At 41.7% G+C, this 15057-nt stretch overlaps 1 protein-coding gene across 1 annotated transcript; it reads left to right on the top strand.

Moving 5' to 3' along the window:
- Window positions 1-4147: 4147 nt before the first annotated feature.
- On the top strand, window positions 4148-13085 carry CHRNA3 (cholinergic receptor nicotinic alpha 3 subunit). Its single transcript, XM_076348438.1, has 6 exons — window positions 4148-4242; window positions 6297-6436; window positions 6514-6558; window positions 8063-8172; window positions 9397-10408; window positions 11915-13085. Exons 1-6 carry the CDS (start codon window positions 4188-4190, stop codon window positions 12041-12043), a joined length of 1491 nt encoding a protein of 496 aa, XP_076204553.1. The 5' UTR covers window positions 4148-4187; the 3' UTR covers window positions 12044-13085.
- The last annotated feature ends 1972 nt before the right edge of the window (window positions 13086-15057 follow it).

Raw genomic sequence — 15057 nt, 5'->3', positions numbered from 1 at the left:
CGGGGGCCTCAGCACTGCAGCGTGGCCTGGCGTGCGGCTGCCTCGGAAAGATATAATGAAAAAGTGGGCTGGGTGAGGCTATGTGAGCAGCAGCAGCATCTCCCTTAGGTCATATGCTAGATGAAGGACTGGTTCTAACGCCGTCATCCTCCCTTCCATTCCCCTTCCTCTATGCGCTGCAACTGTGTCCATCGCTGAAGACAGGGCAAGAAGGTGAAGGATAACTGTGGGACAGCTCTATTAATGCAGGTGTGCCCCGTGACCATAGAAGCTGCCACATCCTCCTCTCCCAGAGGGTGGCAATGCTCTGGTCATCTCCCCAAACATTAACCCCTCTGGACATTTCCTATGGTGACTGGTAGGCGGTGTAAAGTTTAAATGGGTCAAACCTGCTTTCCCTACCTCAAGTCTTCTTCTCCTTCTTAAACCTAGAGAGCAGAGCTATTTCTCTGCAGGCAACTGAAACTACAGCTGTGAGATGAGATGGGGCACAGGCAGCCCCCCGGGAGCAGAGGGGTGCCTTCACCCATGCAGGAAGATGCTCCTCTATGTTAGGTTATATGCCGGGAGCTGCCGTGGCACAGAACACCACAAGCACACGTGCACACACTGCCCCAGCTGCTAAGCAGCTTTTTCTGCTTGCAGAGAAGCCAGAGGGAAGCCAGAGCAGCTGCCAGCACTGCGCAGGCAGTGTGAAGGTGAAGCCCCTTTAAATCCCACAATAACCCTGAACAGTGAATCTGAAAGAGGCAGCACAGACCTACTCAGCAAAGACTTAAACGCTCTTGTGAGCTACTACACACTCCTGCAGGGCAGAAGGGAGAGGGACTCACCCAGCCAAGCAACTAAGGGTGCAGCAAGTCAGCCATGGACCCTGCAGTCCACCCAGCTGACACTGGACCTGTGCAGAGACTCCTCCCTCTGCTCTTTTCACCCAGCACGAACAGCACTTTTGGCTCTGTCCTGCTCTCACCCTCCTACCAATCACTACTGCTCTCCCTGGTCCCTTCTTCTTCTTATCCTACCTCTTACTGCCTGAATGCAACTGAAATGAGACCTCCAGTACTCCCATCTCATAGTTGACCTTATCTTTATGAGCAGTAATGACTGATAACTCTTGGCTCCCTAACTGCAGCCTTCAGCTGAATTATCCCCAGCATAGACAAAAGTTTTAGAAAGGATTTGGCAGCTCAGCTAGCAGCTAACACAGAGCACAGGCAGATGGAGGCCTCAGACTTGACAAACCCAGAAAAAGCTTTCAAAAGGCACATCCCTGGCCCCAGGGAGATCCCTGCAGAACTAGAGCTCCTCATCCAGGAAATGGTGGGCTCTGGTGCTTTCCATACACTGTGGCCAACTTATTTCTTTTTTAATCACGAGTGAAGCAATATGCTTTTCCCTAGTTATGTTCTTGGAAACCACCACCGTATTTTTTTAAAGTTTCCAGAAATAATTCAATCCATAGCAAACTTCAGAATGGAAAATTTCATCCAAATTCCTAAAACTTTGAAGAATCTGACCTCCTAAAACTGTGGTTTCAAAATGGGAAATGCTATTTTTGCCTAACCCTCAGCAGCTCCTCCTACGTAATACATAGAACTGTTCCCAGCTTAACTTGTCAAAGAATTGTAGAGTTTTCCACTTTGGCTTTTGGGCAAACTTTCAAAAATAAAAGATTTCTGGAGAAAAGGAAACATTAAAAATATCATCTTGCAGGCTAATATGAGTATAAGGTCCCAGTTCATCAAACAAAATAAACTTCAACATTTATACTTTTCAGGGTTTTTACAGTAATGTTTTTCATTAAAAAAAGAAGAAAAGTGGTCATTCAAAATATATTTTTCAGTAAAACTATTTTTCAATGGCAGTGTGCAACCAGCCTTTGCTTCCCTACTAGTAAGGAAAAGCCTCTGTTGGCTCCATCCCCGGTCCCTACCACTACAAAATTCTTTAACCCTGACTAATCCTGTCTTCCGTCAGAACATGTAGAAGTGCCAACACCATCACACGCATGTACCATCTGCCTCCAGGTGAGTTTATTTGGGACTGTTTCTGCACCCCTGCAGCCACAGCAAACTAGAAAGACCAGCAGTGTTGGCTTTTTTATAGAGGGAGCATCAATACCCCAGACAAAGGTGGGATTTTCCTCATCACCTGAGTTGATTAAGATTTGATCTTAATAAATCTTAACAAAGCAAAACACCTCTAGAAGTGGCATGTTTATTAAAAAGCAAAGGCTCCGTAGTTTGTCACTGCAGATCTTCTTGGGTAGATCAGTTTCCGCCTACCCATACGAATTCTTCTTCTAGGTAGTTCTGCAATGCAGTCATGGTGATGTGTTCTTATCGCATCACTCTCCCTAGCCATAAAAATAATCCTACTACAAACCTGAGGATCATCACCAGGAGATCCAGCACGTGATGTTAGAAACAAAATATCTGTGCATACAAACACCACTGAAAATTTCAGTAACTAGGAAAATTAAGCTAAAATACCTGTATCTTTTGCTGCAATGGCTCTTTGCTGCCTCTGCAGATCAAATGTTTCCAAATTATTCAGGCTTAAGCACTGACTTTTGGGGAACACGGGTTATGATCTGATCTTTGAAGCTTTAGCTCATTTCTAGTTGGGACTAAAAAGAAACAAACAAAAATCTCAGTTATAATGCTGCTTATACATGGAAACCAAGAAGGCAGAAAGGGAAAACATCTAGTCTCAATGCCCTGGAAAGGCAAAAAAAAATGTATCCACAAAGGGTTAAGCTAAAAGACCAAGCAGCCGAGTTCTCTGGAAAAAAGAAATAAAATCAAACGGACAGTAAAGCCTATTTCCTCCAAGCTAATAGAATTACAGAAATTATCATAAGAGCATGTGTCTGGGGATGGAGTGAATGATGCTCTGAGAGATAGGGCAGACGGGATAAACAAGCTCTGTGCCAAGAGCAGCTGAACCCCGTCTGGTGCTCTTTCTCCCAGTGCTACCTCTGAACACAGTGCCAAATGGGGTCATCATTTATCCTTCCCTAACGGCAGGGAGAGAAGCACCTATTGGGTGCGGCCTCCTGTCCCACAGGGCTTCCCTCTCGTCATTTCCAAAACCAAGGGTGGAATCCCACATTCTTCTCTCTCCCCCTCCTCCCTCCGCACAGACTGCCCAGATGTGTGCAACAACCACTGCATGCATGAACCTTGCATCACCTGGTCATTCAAGGGGGTGCAAAAACTGACACATAGGTTAACAAGGAAGCTGATGGGCACCTGGGAATGAGCCACTTTGCAAATCATGATTTTATGATTGAACTTCAAACACAACTCCCCATTCTCCCCCACCTCCTTCCCCCTGAACAATAAGGTTTTGTGGGATCAAGCTAGGATCCTATACTCTTATTCCCCTTCCCAAATTTCACCTTTCTAATCCATGAAAGCAGGAGTGGTCCAAAGACAGTTATTCTCAAGAGCTTTGGTCAAGTTTGGTCTCCAACTCAAACCCCTGGCTCTTGCCGGATCCCAGCTGCTAGGTATGTTACTCTGGGCTTAGATCCTGGCAAGTTGTACATGCCTTTAATTACTCCTGGGAATAGCACATCCTTTTTATACATTCAAGCACCTAGCACATGCGCTTGCAAGATGAGACACAGGCAGGAAAAAAATCTCAACATTAACAGCGTAATTGGAAAGTCAGGTCCCATGATCTCAGTTCACTGCTAAATCAAGCATCCCTAATGTCAATATCCATTCCAGCACAATTCAATTATAAGATTTTTATTAATTAAACTTCTACTAGTAGCTTGGCATGAGCTTCTGATAGAGAAGGATCCTGCATAGCAGCTGACTGGAAAAATCTTTAGCATTGTCAGATTACCGGGTTCATTTATGCACCAGTTTAAGGACTCTTGCCTATTATCCTTGCCAGAAGACTGCTCTTTGCCTACAATAACATCTGTTTTGCCTGCAATTTATTTTCTGTTTCCAATGCTCTGACAGCCTGGGTAGCTAGAAAGGGGGCAGCACAGCAAACCTAATGGGAGCTCACTGCGCAGAACTGTGTTCAGGGTCCTGCCGTCTGCTGCTTCCAGGCATTTCACGCATCGGAGGAGTGGAGCTCTCTGTACTTCCTATGCTCATACAATCCTGGCAGCTAAGCTCATCTTCAACAGCCTCTGTCGACAGGCAGTAGTTCATAACACCATGGAGAGCATGCACGCTGTCCTTCTAACTGCTGCTGTTTGCTTTCTCTGTCAAGGTGAGTGAACCTTAATTTGTTTATTCTTTGTTGGTGAAGGGGGGGGTGTGTGTGAAAAAGTGAACAGGAGATGACTTTGGTGCAAATTATTTTTAAGAAGTGCTGAAGCTCGCTCCAAACTAATGGATAAATGTACAGAATCTTAGTACAGCTCTTTTTGTTACATAGTTTGTTGGGGTTTTTTGTTTTTGGTTTTTTTTTTTTTAATTTCTCCTTGTAAAGTAGTTAATTAGTCCTGATTCAAGATGCCAAACAGGACACACAAAGACATTTTAGCATTAAGAAGAGAAAGCACCTTACACGTAAAGGTGCGGTTTCTACATATTATAGAGAAGACCACAAGAAAGTGACAATATTAAACAGCTTTAAATACATGCTGCAAACAGTGCACCTTCTCTCTGCAGATATGGAAAACACCAAAACATTTAAATTTAAAAAAAAAATAATAATACACTTCTCTAGATACAGTGGATGCTAGATTTAATTAGAGTGCTGGTGACATGTAAAAAGGCAGGCAATTTGGGATTGACTATAATAGAGAGTCATTAAGATCTAGCTTTAAAATTATTTTCCTAAAAGATTTAGGAGTATTTATTCCACGAAATTTTGATCTGAAAGATATATCAATAAATGGTAAATGAGATATCAGTAAAAGATATATCAATAAAGGCAATGCTAGCAGTTAAAAAGTGTGAAAAAAATGTGTTCATTTTTTAGTTAACAAGTTGGCTTGAATGATTTCACTGATCTGAGAATAAAATTACCCTCCAAGTGAACGGAGGGGGGGAGGGAGAAGAGGTTTTAGCTGGATACAGTTTCACATGAGGGGAATCCTCTTGTCTTAGGGAGAGGGGAGCTCTTACAAAGATCAGAAAGTAACACCTGCTTTGTGAAACACTACAGATCAGTCACCTGCAGATATTTCTGCCTCCCATCTCTTTCTCTACTGAAAAACAACTGTCTGGCAAAAAAATAAACATGTCCTTGCAAATATCTGTAGATTCATATTTGTGTTTCAACGGAGCTGTAAAGTATGTTCAACAGACTTCAGTTCTGTGCCTTTGCCAAATTCGCATAGTGTCATCCATAAATGACAAAACAGGCCTTTTTTTAGTTTTCAGGTAGAGTGCTTGAGGAAGTGTCGTCCAGAAGAGAGTTTAAGAGAGAGTCCCCTAAAAATAAAAGGCCATTGGCTTTTAAATAGCATCCAGCTGTCAGGATGGATATTGCCTAGCTAGCTCCAAGAGTAAAACGGTAGTTTGAAATACAGGCTCTCACACCTCATCCTGAAACAGTTGAAAGACCTTGTTGTTTAAGAATTTCAGTTTGCAGCTTTTCTGTCAGCCACAGGGCACCATGAGCAGCAGTTATCAGCAGCAAAATGGACAAAAGGAATACACTATAAATAAAAATTACTTAGAATAATAAATGGATAATTAGCACATTTCTTTGAACGTGCTGAAAAGTCTTTGAATACAATGATTAATCAATTTTTAATCCTTTTTTTCCTATTTTAACAAGCAGGCTGTTATCATCACTATAATCATGCAATCATGACTCTGCTAGAAAGCAGAGTTCTCATTTCCTCGGAATCCTCCTATTGCAAGACGCTCTGACAGCTTACAAGCGGCCTGGTCTGTCAGGTTACACTTTTCCCTTCCTCTGCTCCACACCCCTGCAGCTTCGGCAGGTCTAGGGGATTAGGTTTGTGAGGGGAAAGTGCTTCTGCACCTCCAGTTCTTCAGTAACTCCCTGAAACTATTTTTTTAACCCATTTGCAGAGATGTACGTGAGAAAAACTCTGTCATAGCATTGCCTTTCATTGCTCTTCTCCCAGCCTAAGCGAATGCCAGTCATGACACACTACTACCCACTTACACGAGGCTTGGCCTTTCCCGACGCATCACACCGATGCTAAGCAGTTAATACACAGCAAGACGGGTACCAAAAGCGGCATTGCCCCCCACTCCGGCCAAGCCTCCCCACACGGGGTGCTGCCGCCTCCGAGGCTGCGCCTGCCCCCGCGGCCGCTCACCCCGCCGTGCCCTCCGCAGGCTGCGGCGGCTCCGAGGCCGAGCACCGGCTCTACGCGGCCCTCTTCGAGAGCTACAACCAGTTCGTCCGTCCCGTCAAGAACGTCTCGGACCCCGTCATCATCCAGTTCGAGGTGTCCATGTCCCAGCTGGTGAAGGTGGTGAGTACCCGCCCCGCCGGGGCGCCCGCGGGCGACGGGAGGGCCGGCGCCTCTCCCGACACGCCTCTGTTTTCCAGGATGAAGTCAACCAGATAATGGAAACCAACTTGTGGCTGAAGCACGTAAGTAGAGCTCGCTGATAGCCCAGGCGGCACCAACTCACCTCCTCCCCAGCGCGGGAGGTGCTCCCCACTCCGGGCGGGGGGACTCCGGCCCTCACGGGCCGCGCCAGGGGCGAGAAGAGCCGTCCGCCCAGAGAGGCTCCGCTCCCGGGAGCACCAGGCTCGCCAGGCCAGCGGCAGACCTGCCTCCCTCGGGACAAAGCCGCAGCCTAGGGAGGCATCACGGGCACAGGCAAGGCCTCCGCCGGCGCCCGGGGCTCCAGCAACGGCCGCCCCCCTCAGCGATGGCCTCAGCGCCGCTCTCCGGCGGGAACGCCGCCGCGACGCCCTCCCCGGCGCGCTGCTGCCCCCCAGCGGCGCGCGGCGGCCGCGCAGCGCTAAGGGACGCCTCCCGCCGCGGGAGCCGGCATCGACACCGCGCGGCAGATCCCTCAGCGGCTCGCCCCCGCCGCACGCTCGGGCTGCCCCGGCCGGATGTCAGCGGAGGGGAGCGGCTCTGCCCGGCCCGGCTCTGCCCGGGCAGGCGGCGCGGAGGGCCGGGCAGGGCTAGGGCCTAGCCCCAGCCGCACACCTGCAAGAGGGCACCTCCCACCTCGTTAACCGACCGACCAGAAACAACGTCGTCGCCACCGACCCTTCCACGTTTCTGTCTCACCGACTCTGGGTGCTGCAGCATTTAAACACGGGCCTGGCTCGGGGTGCAGCTGTTAACTCGGGTTGTGAGTTGTCAGCTGCAGCCCAAACCTTCCTACACTTAACATTGTTGCTAAATACTGTATTTTTGCCCTGAAGGCTCCCAAGCACTCTGCCTTGGCAGACGCTGATGCACAGAGGAAGCGCCTCAGCACAGAGGTCCCGCACAGCATCACTTCATGCTGTTTAGCTCCCAGAAACTGAGAACAAACCAAAAATGTTGAGTTCACTTAAAAGAGTCTTTAGGGGTTAAAAATGCAATTACTCACTGTTGCAGTCACCTTAATAAGCAACTTCATTCCCAGCTTCAGCTTAATATTCCACTTTGTTAAACTGGGGTTTAACAAGCCCTAATGAACAAGACTGTTATTTAACTGAGCAATGACACCCTGCAGCTCTTTCTAACCCACCTACCCAGGGTCCTTCACTCAATGCTCCCATCTAGCACCAGAGCCTCCTATGAATTTGTTTTCACCATCTCACAGATACCTGGCTTCTTGAGACCTAAGTTATTATTAAAGTCCTACACTCTCTGGCAAGAGTGTCTTATTCCCTCTTTCACCTTGTTTCAACTACTGACATTCCTGGGACATGGAGTCACACACGTCTAAGTCATATCTGGACCAATAGGCCCACAATCTCCATGTGAATAAACACCAGACATACGTGTTTGTCAAAGAAACATCTAATCACTGTAGTATCCAAAATAAAACAACCCTAGAAGTGATATGACAGCACTTGGTTTGAGTCTAGTCCACTGAATTTCAATTTCTTCACAAACCTAACATAGACTCATTTCTTCCACAATTAGATCTGGAACGATTACAAGCTTCGGTGGAATCCAGCGGACTACGGAGGTGCTGAATTCATCAGAGTGCCATCTGGCCAGATCTGGAAGCCAGATATTGTTTTATATAACAAGTAAGACTCTTGCATATTTATTTTCTTAATTGGGGAAGAAGGGGGGTGATGTTACTAGTTTAAAAAAAATCAGCAGCAGGTTCACTGAATTAACTGAAAAAGCCTGCTTTTCAACACACCTGTGTCCCACGTCTCCCTATTGCTGTACTCGCCTCCATGCCATCTACATCAGCATCACCAGGCAGGAGCCAGCTCCAAACCTGGAGCTGCAAGTGGGCAGGGCACAGTGAACTTTGCTTTTCCCCTTTACAAGCCCCCACTTTTACTATTATTTTTATCACTGTCTACAAGGGAGGTGGCAAGAAATTCCCTTAGACTGGCGAGTTCTTGTCTGTGAGTCAGACCTTTAACTGAAAAAACCCGCAAATGCTAGCTTTTTAGCAGTTTCACTTGCAATTTGACACCTTTATAATAATAGTGTTGACATATAAAAGCTGGTAAATTTACTTTGGATGTCAGTTTCTGTGACTGTGAGGAGCCAAACCATAACTAAATGGATCCCTCTGCTGTGTATGGAAGCAGTTCTCGGTGAAATGGACTTAGCTACACAGATCTAAAACTTAGGTCTATGAAACAACAGTGATGACACTCCTTTTCTAACTGTGGCCTTAAAGTTTTGTATTACCTTTTTAGTTTTACTTTTTCTTATAAACAACTGAAATAGTCATAGGGATCTTTTATGATCCGTGTGATCAGGATAGCAATGTGGGACTTAAAAAAACCCTCACCAAATACACTCCTTATGCAAAGAGGTACCCCAACCCTACTCCCTCTTTCCATAGTTACTACCTGCACTGTCCACAGAAGAGGTGGAAATACCAGTACTGCAGGTATCCTCTTATCAGCCCTTGGGTTCTGATGTGCTTGATCTAGAACAGAATAGAATAAAATAGTTCAGCTGGAAGGGACCTACAACAATCATCTAGTCGAACTGCCATTTGCAATCCCTTGTTTGCTGCTTTGAATATTGACTGCACTGAGTCATATTATTCTAAGGGAGAATATTTCCTTTCAAATCCTCCACAGTAAATTTATACAGCTGTTTATTTCAGTTTAACTAAGACAGCCGCTGATTCAGTCCTGCATACGCAGTTCAGCTCCATGTCAACATGTAATTGCTGACTTTCCCAAAACAGATTAAAGAGTTAATGTATATGATCTGAATCTATGAAACTACCTGAAGTAGTTGCAGTCTAATTTTTATTATTTTTATTTGCTTTACAGTGCAGTTGGGGACTTCCAGGTTGATGACAAGACAAAGGCCCTATTAAAATACACGGGTGATGTGACCTGGATACCTCCAGCTATATTTAAAAGCTCATGTAAAATAGATGTAACCTACTTCCCATTTGACTACCAGAACTGCACCATGAAGTTTGGTTCCTGGTCTTACGATAAAGCAAAAATTGACTTAGTTTTAATTGGCTCTACAATGAACCTGAAAGATTACTGGGAGAGCGGAGAATGGGCTATTATTAAAGCTCCTGGGTATAAACATGACATCAAATACAACTGCTGTGAAGAGATATATCCAGACATCACATATTCTCTTTACATTAGGCGTTTACCTTTATTTTACACTATCAATATGATTATTCCATGTCTGCTGATTTCTTTTCTGACTGTATTAGTTTTCTATTTGCCTTCAGACTGTGGTGAGAAGGTGACACTCTGCATATCAGTCCTTCTATCTTTAACAGTGTTCCTTCTTGTTATCACAGAAACCATACCTTCTACTTCCCTGGTAATTCCGCTTATTGGAGAATACCTCCTTTTCACCATGATATTTGTAACTCTATCTATTGTCATTACGGTATTTGTACTTAACGTGCACTACAGAACACCCAAGACACACACAATGCCTGTGTGGGTGAGAACCATTTTCTTGAACTTACTTCCCAGGATCATGTTTATGACAAGGCCTGCCAGTGATGAAGAGAATAATCAGAAGCCAAAATCATTTTTCACTTCTGAGTTTTCAAACTTAAATTGCTTCAACAGTTCTGAAACCAAATGCTGCAAAGATGGCTTTGTATGTCAAGATGTGGCATGCAGCTGTTGTCAGTATCAACGAATGAAGTTCTCAGATTTCAGTGGCAATCTCACAAGAAGTTCAAGCTCTGAGTCTGTAGATCCTCTGTTTTCATTTTCAGTTCTGTCACCAGAAATGAGAGATGCTATTGAAAGTGTTAAATACATTGCAGAAAATATGAAAATGCAGAATGAAGCAAAAGAGGTAAGAACATATTTTACTATTACTCAAACTGCAGACATCATTTGCCATTAGTGTGTTCTGTAAGAAAAAGAGATCTCAACACACACGCACACCCCCCAAAAAAAAAAAAAAGAAAAAAAGGACAACACGGACCATTATTTTATACAAGTAAATTACCCAAGCTGTATTACAAGTATGTGCAATTTTGAATGTAGATAATTTGGGGGAGCAGCTCTGTTGCACAACATTCTCTTTATTGACAACACATATACTGAGTGAAGAACATTAAGGTAACCACTGCTAGGGAAACACACTTGAGTATCTGTCCTACAAGATTCAGAGTGCGGATTTTCCAAGTTATAATCTTAATAGTGGAATTTGCTGACCCTGTGGCCTTTAGAAAGTTACATTCTCCCTCCCACAGCTTACCATCAATAATAAAGAACGTAAGAATGAATGTTCTTCACAGTGATGTTGTTGCTTATTCTGCAGCTGCTGCAGAGTAAAGTGCTTGTAGCTAAATGAGACAACTGCGACAAGACAGGGACCATAATCTTTCATAAAACTGCATCTTGATGCAATAAAAAAAATTAACCTTCTCTTTTTATCACGTTCCTCAAATATACTAAGAACAGTAGCCACACCACCAAAATCATCACTGAATTTAAATCCTCTGCAGTATGGCACTTGAAGGTAGAATGAAGTTATTTTGTTTATGCTGAAATCAGAACTTTATTTGGAATTAGTTGGTATAGAAAATATGGGGGTGTTCTGGTTTTTTTAAGTCTGCCTTAACGAACAAGTTCTAAGCTAAAAAGCGCAAAATTTCAAAATCAACAAATGTATCATTAATTTGTTAGCCTTCCTGAAGAAAAAATGAAGTAAAAATTTAAATTGTAATCTCAAGAGTAACTAAAATGATCGCCTAATGTAGTTACTATTAATATGTAACATATATAATACTTCAGTGTCACTCTTGTTATAATGACCACTGTAAAAAAAAAAGATAAATAGAAAAACCTGGTTCTTGGAAACTTGGTTCCCTCCCTATGTGGAAGGTAAGGAGATAAATTTTACACCGTGCATGAGAACTATCAAATTTCAGTACTACATAAGAAAGGTACCAAATAATTATATACCAGTTAACCTTTGCCTTTTTACATACTGCCTAAAGACCAGTAGGAGAAGTCTGTTTCAGTAAAAACCTGATCACCTAAGAATGTAAAGCTTTTCACTTTCATTTTTGGTATGCAGAAGAAGTTGTATCTCATGAAGTCCAGTGCTTGGTGAACAACTTTTTGTATTTGAAGAAGCAGCTTTTGACTTTGCCACAAATAGCATATTCAAATAAAGCTTCTTCAAGATGAATTCATTTGTCAATGAAAACAGAGATATGTAAGTTGTGCATATATGAAAGACATCTACATATGGAAAAAAATTGTGCTTCCTACATAAAATGGTACTAATTGCTACTGCAAGTTATTCATCTAATAAACATGCCTACTTGCTATTCAATTTATTTTTCAGATTCAGGATGACTGGAAGTACGTTGCCATGGTAATCGATCGTATTTTTCTATGGGTTTTCATCCTGGTATGTATTCTAGGAACAGCAGGATTGTTTTTACAACCTTTGATGGCTGGAGATGAAATGTAAATATTAAATAGTATGTTGTGAAATCAAAGAAAACTTTTGCCAACCAACTCTGTACCCCCACCCCAGCACCTGATGTCCCTTCTATGTGTAGTAGAATAAGGATCTCTCTTGGCCTCAACTTTGCTTGACCAAGAAGGCTTTGTTAAAAATGTGAAAACGTGGGGAAAAAAAAAAGTTTTGAACCTTTCTGACAGCTAATCTCAAAGTAATATGAGCTATGCTTGACAGCTACTTTTTGCAATAACTGGAAAAGATGTAGGCAGTACATTAAACTTTATAGGAATGGTTTAAGAAGGGGTTGATAAAGAAACTGAAAATTATATGAATATTCAGAAAGTCAAGACAGGTTGAATACTTTGGGCTACTAGATTTGTTTCCACGAGTCTGGTGCCAAGTCTCTTCAGAGCATGACAGGATCTTCTGGAAATAAGTTCACACTGAGTTCAATGAATGCCCTGCCGAGGACGAAACGGCTTAGGAAGCATACATACCAAATTGCTAGAATGCAGACATTGCCACCTGGTGTGTAAACTGACTCCAACAGCGGGAGGAAAGGACCATGGCCAGGTTTATTACAAAAGGAAAACAAATAGGTAAATAATAGATGATGGTAATAAAGCAGCCATAATGTAAACTCTGTGCATCCCCATATTGCAATGTATGAGAAGACTGTCAGAAAAAACAAGCTATTCAAACCTAATATTGTTTAAAACTGCATACAAGTAAAACACACACAAAGATGCAGTCTGCAGGTTATGCAAAGGATCAAAATACTTTGATAGGATAGTTTGGATACAGAAGCATCCTGCTATGGCGAAGTGTTTTATGACAAGGGAAGGCAGGTAGATACAAAATAGTCCTGTTAAGTATGCTAAAATTGCTTCTTAGGCATACTTTTTTTTTAATCAGTAACTGCAGATAATTTAAAAGCATGAATAAAGAATGCAACAAAACACTGTAATGAGAAAATATTTTGTAAAAATATGAACTGTTCTCTCTGTACCAAACTGGAAACTTTTTGGAAATACAGTGTACCAAGTGATGTAACATTTATGAAAATAAAGAGAATCAAGCTGTTGAAAATTGTGCTTTTTATTTCATTTATTTTGACTGAGTGACAAAAACCTATGTAAGGTAGCATTAGCTACAGTTCAACACATTCAGAAACAAGTTACGTAAGTAAAGGTCCATGCTTCTGAGTCTATTAAAATTATTTTGTTTCAGACACACCTGATAAGCTGAAGACCCCAAGGATTCTAGTGTCAGCTATCTTATCTGTACTTATCACGATCAGATTGTAGAAGTGACTAAAAGAAATTCATGCATTTGCAAAAATTGTCAGTTACTAGTATAAAGACTGGGACTCCATTGGCCACGATGCTGCTAGTCACCTTATGATATAATTGGGCAGTCTACAGACATCATTTAACGAGGGGAAAGAGGTGAGGTGGGGAGTTAAAAAAAAATATATATATAGCTAGTCTATAGTTTTACTTACTTTGCTTTCTGTTCAGGTAAGAGTAAACCTCAGTAATTCAAACCCAAGGAAGACTATAAAAAGAAATTTTGCATTTGAAGAGGAAATAAGATATCTGAAGCATTTCTGCAACTTCCACACAGAGAAAGTCACTGATGCATTGTTTAATCTTAATAATACTGAGAAAGTTAAAATTATTATATTAATGGACTAAATCAGATAATCTTTGCAAATTCACCTTTAAAATTAATTATGACGGGAATAGAGGAAATATGGATATCCAATGCCAGATGTAATTGTATAACTGAAGAGGAAGAGTGACTTCCTTTACAATCAGAATTATTTATAAGTTGGTATTAAAAAAAAAAAAAAAAAGGCTCGCCTGGCATCATTTCGCTGCCTGTGAGCCTTAATCTACACAAAACCAAGAATGTCCTACAGGTGAAAACAATTTGAAATAAATATTCAATTATATATAAATTATGACACAAGCAATCAGTATTCTAATCAGTACAGTGCCAAACAGTGCTATTCTAAAAGAGATACAGGGGGAGGGGGAAAATATGTATCCGTTTTCCAAATTCATAACCACCATAAAAACTTACATTATCAAAGATACCACAATTTACATTAAACTTCTCACCTAAACATGTTATTATTAATGTAGTAATTTAATCAGATAAAAACTTCAAGACTTGCTCTAGCTTGGCATTACTGTATTAGCCCTGCAGGATGCAACTATATTATGGAATACACTGACAAAACTTTGGTGTAGGAAACCCCCCATCTATTTTAGAGTCTCTTCCAGAAATAAAGCTTTTAAGAAAGGTGGCATTGGAATGAATGTAAAGAATTTAAAGTCAGTATTTAAAGAATATATTTTAATGGAATAATTAAAAAGTTGCAAGTTAGTTTTCAACATTCTCAGAAAAAAGAAAGTATGGAAAGCTGTAAGTCCTCGCTGCTTAGAGTTACATATGGTTCTTTAAATGAGACAACCTATTAAAGATAGCTTTCTAAGTTCGATTTAACAAATGTGTGAAAACTTAATTACCTTAATTATTGGTTACAGAGCATAATATTTTTCAACCCATTTCCTTCAGAAAAGCACAGGTAGAAGGAATTTGGGGAGTGCCTAAAAACTTAATTCTGAGAAACACACAAAGGCAGGAAATTATTAACATGTTTGCACTAACATACGGTATCAAACTCTTCATCAAGAATAAAGAAATCTGAATGTTCCGGTCCATTAGAATACTTGTGCAACTTGGGAACTCATTTAATTGTCTTTGCCTTCCTTTCCATAGCTGATACAGAGATATCAATATACATGTATCCCGTAGGCATTTTAAGGCTTACTGTATTAAATGTTCATGTTAGTATGATAGAATTAACAAGGTTTTAAATTTAGCAGCAAATTCCACTGAAAATTTATAAAGGCAAAACATAGCCAAATCGCTATTTTTACTTATATGTTGAATATATGGGAAGTTTAACTGGTATTTTTATTATTATCTTAAATTTACTCTGTAGAAAC

Source organism: Aptenodytes patagonicus, chromosome 10, assembly GCF_965638725.1.
Source record: "Aptenodytes patagonicus chromosome 10, bAptPat1.pri.cur, whole genome shotgun sequence".
NCBI classification, from domain to species: Eukaryota; Metazoa; Chordata; class Aves; order Sphenisciformes; family Spheniscidae; genus Aptenodytes; species Aptenodytes patagonicus.
This window is presented reverse-complemented; position numbering and strand designations above follow the sequence as displayed.

What these genes read in the sequence shown, in the direction of transcription:
- CHRNA3 (XM_076348438.1), top strand. Translation starts at nt 4,188, where the DNA reads ATGGAGAGCATGCACGCTGTCCTTCTAACTGCTGCTGTTTGCTTTCTC. An exon ending in TGTTTGCTTTCTCTGTCAAG is followed by an intron (nt 4,243 to 6,296) that starts GTGAGTGAACCT and finishes TGCCCTCCGCAG; the next exon opens with GCTGCGGCGGCTCCGAGGCC. An exon ending in GATATTGTTTTATATAACAA is followed by an intron (nt 8,173 to 9,396) that starts GTAAGACTCTTG and finishes TTTGCTTTACAG; the next exon opens with TGCAGTTGGGGACTTCCAGG.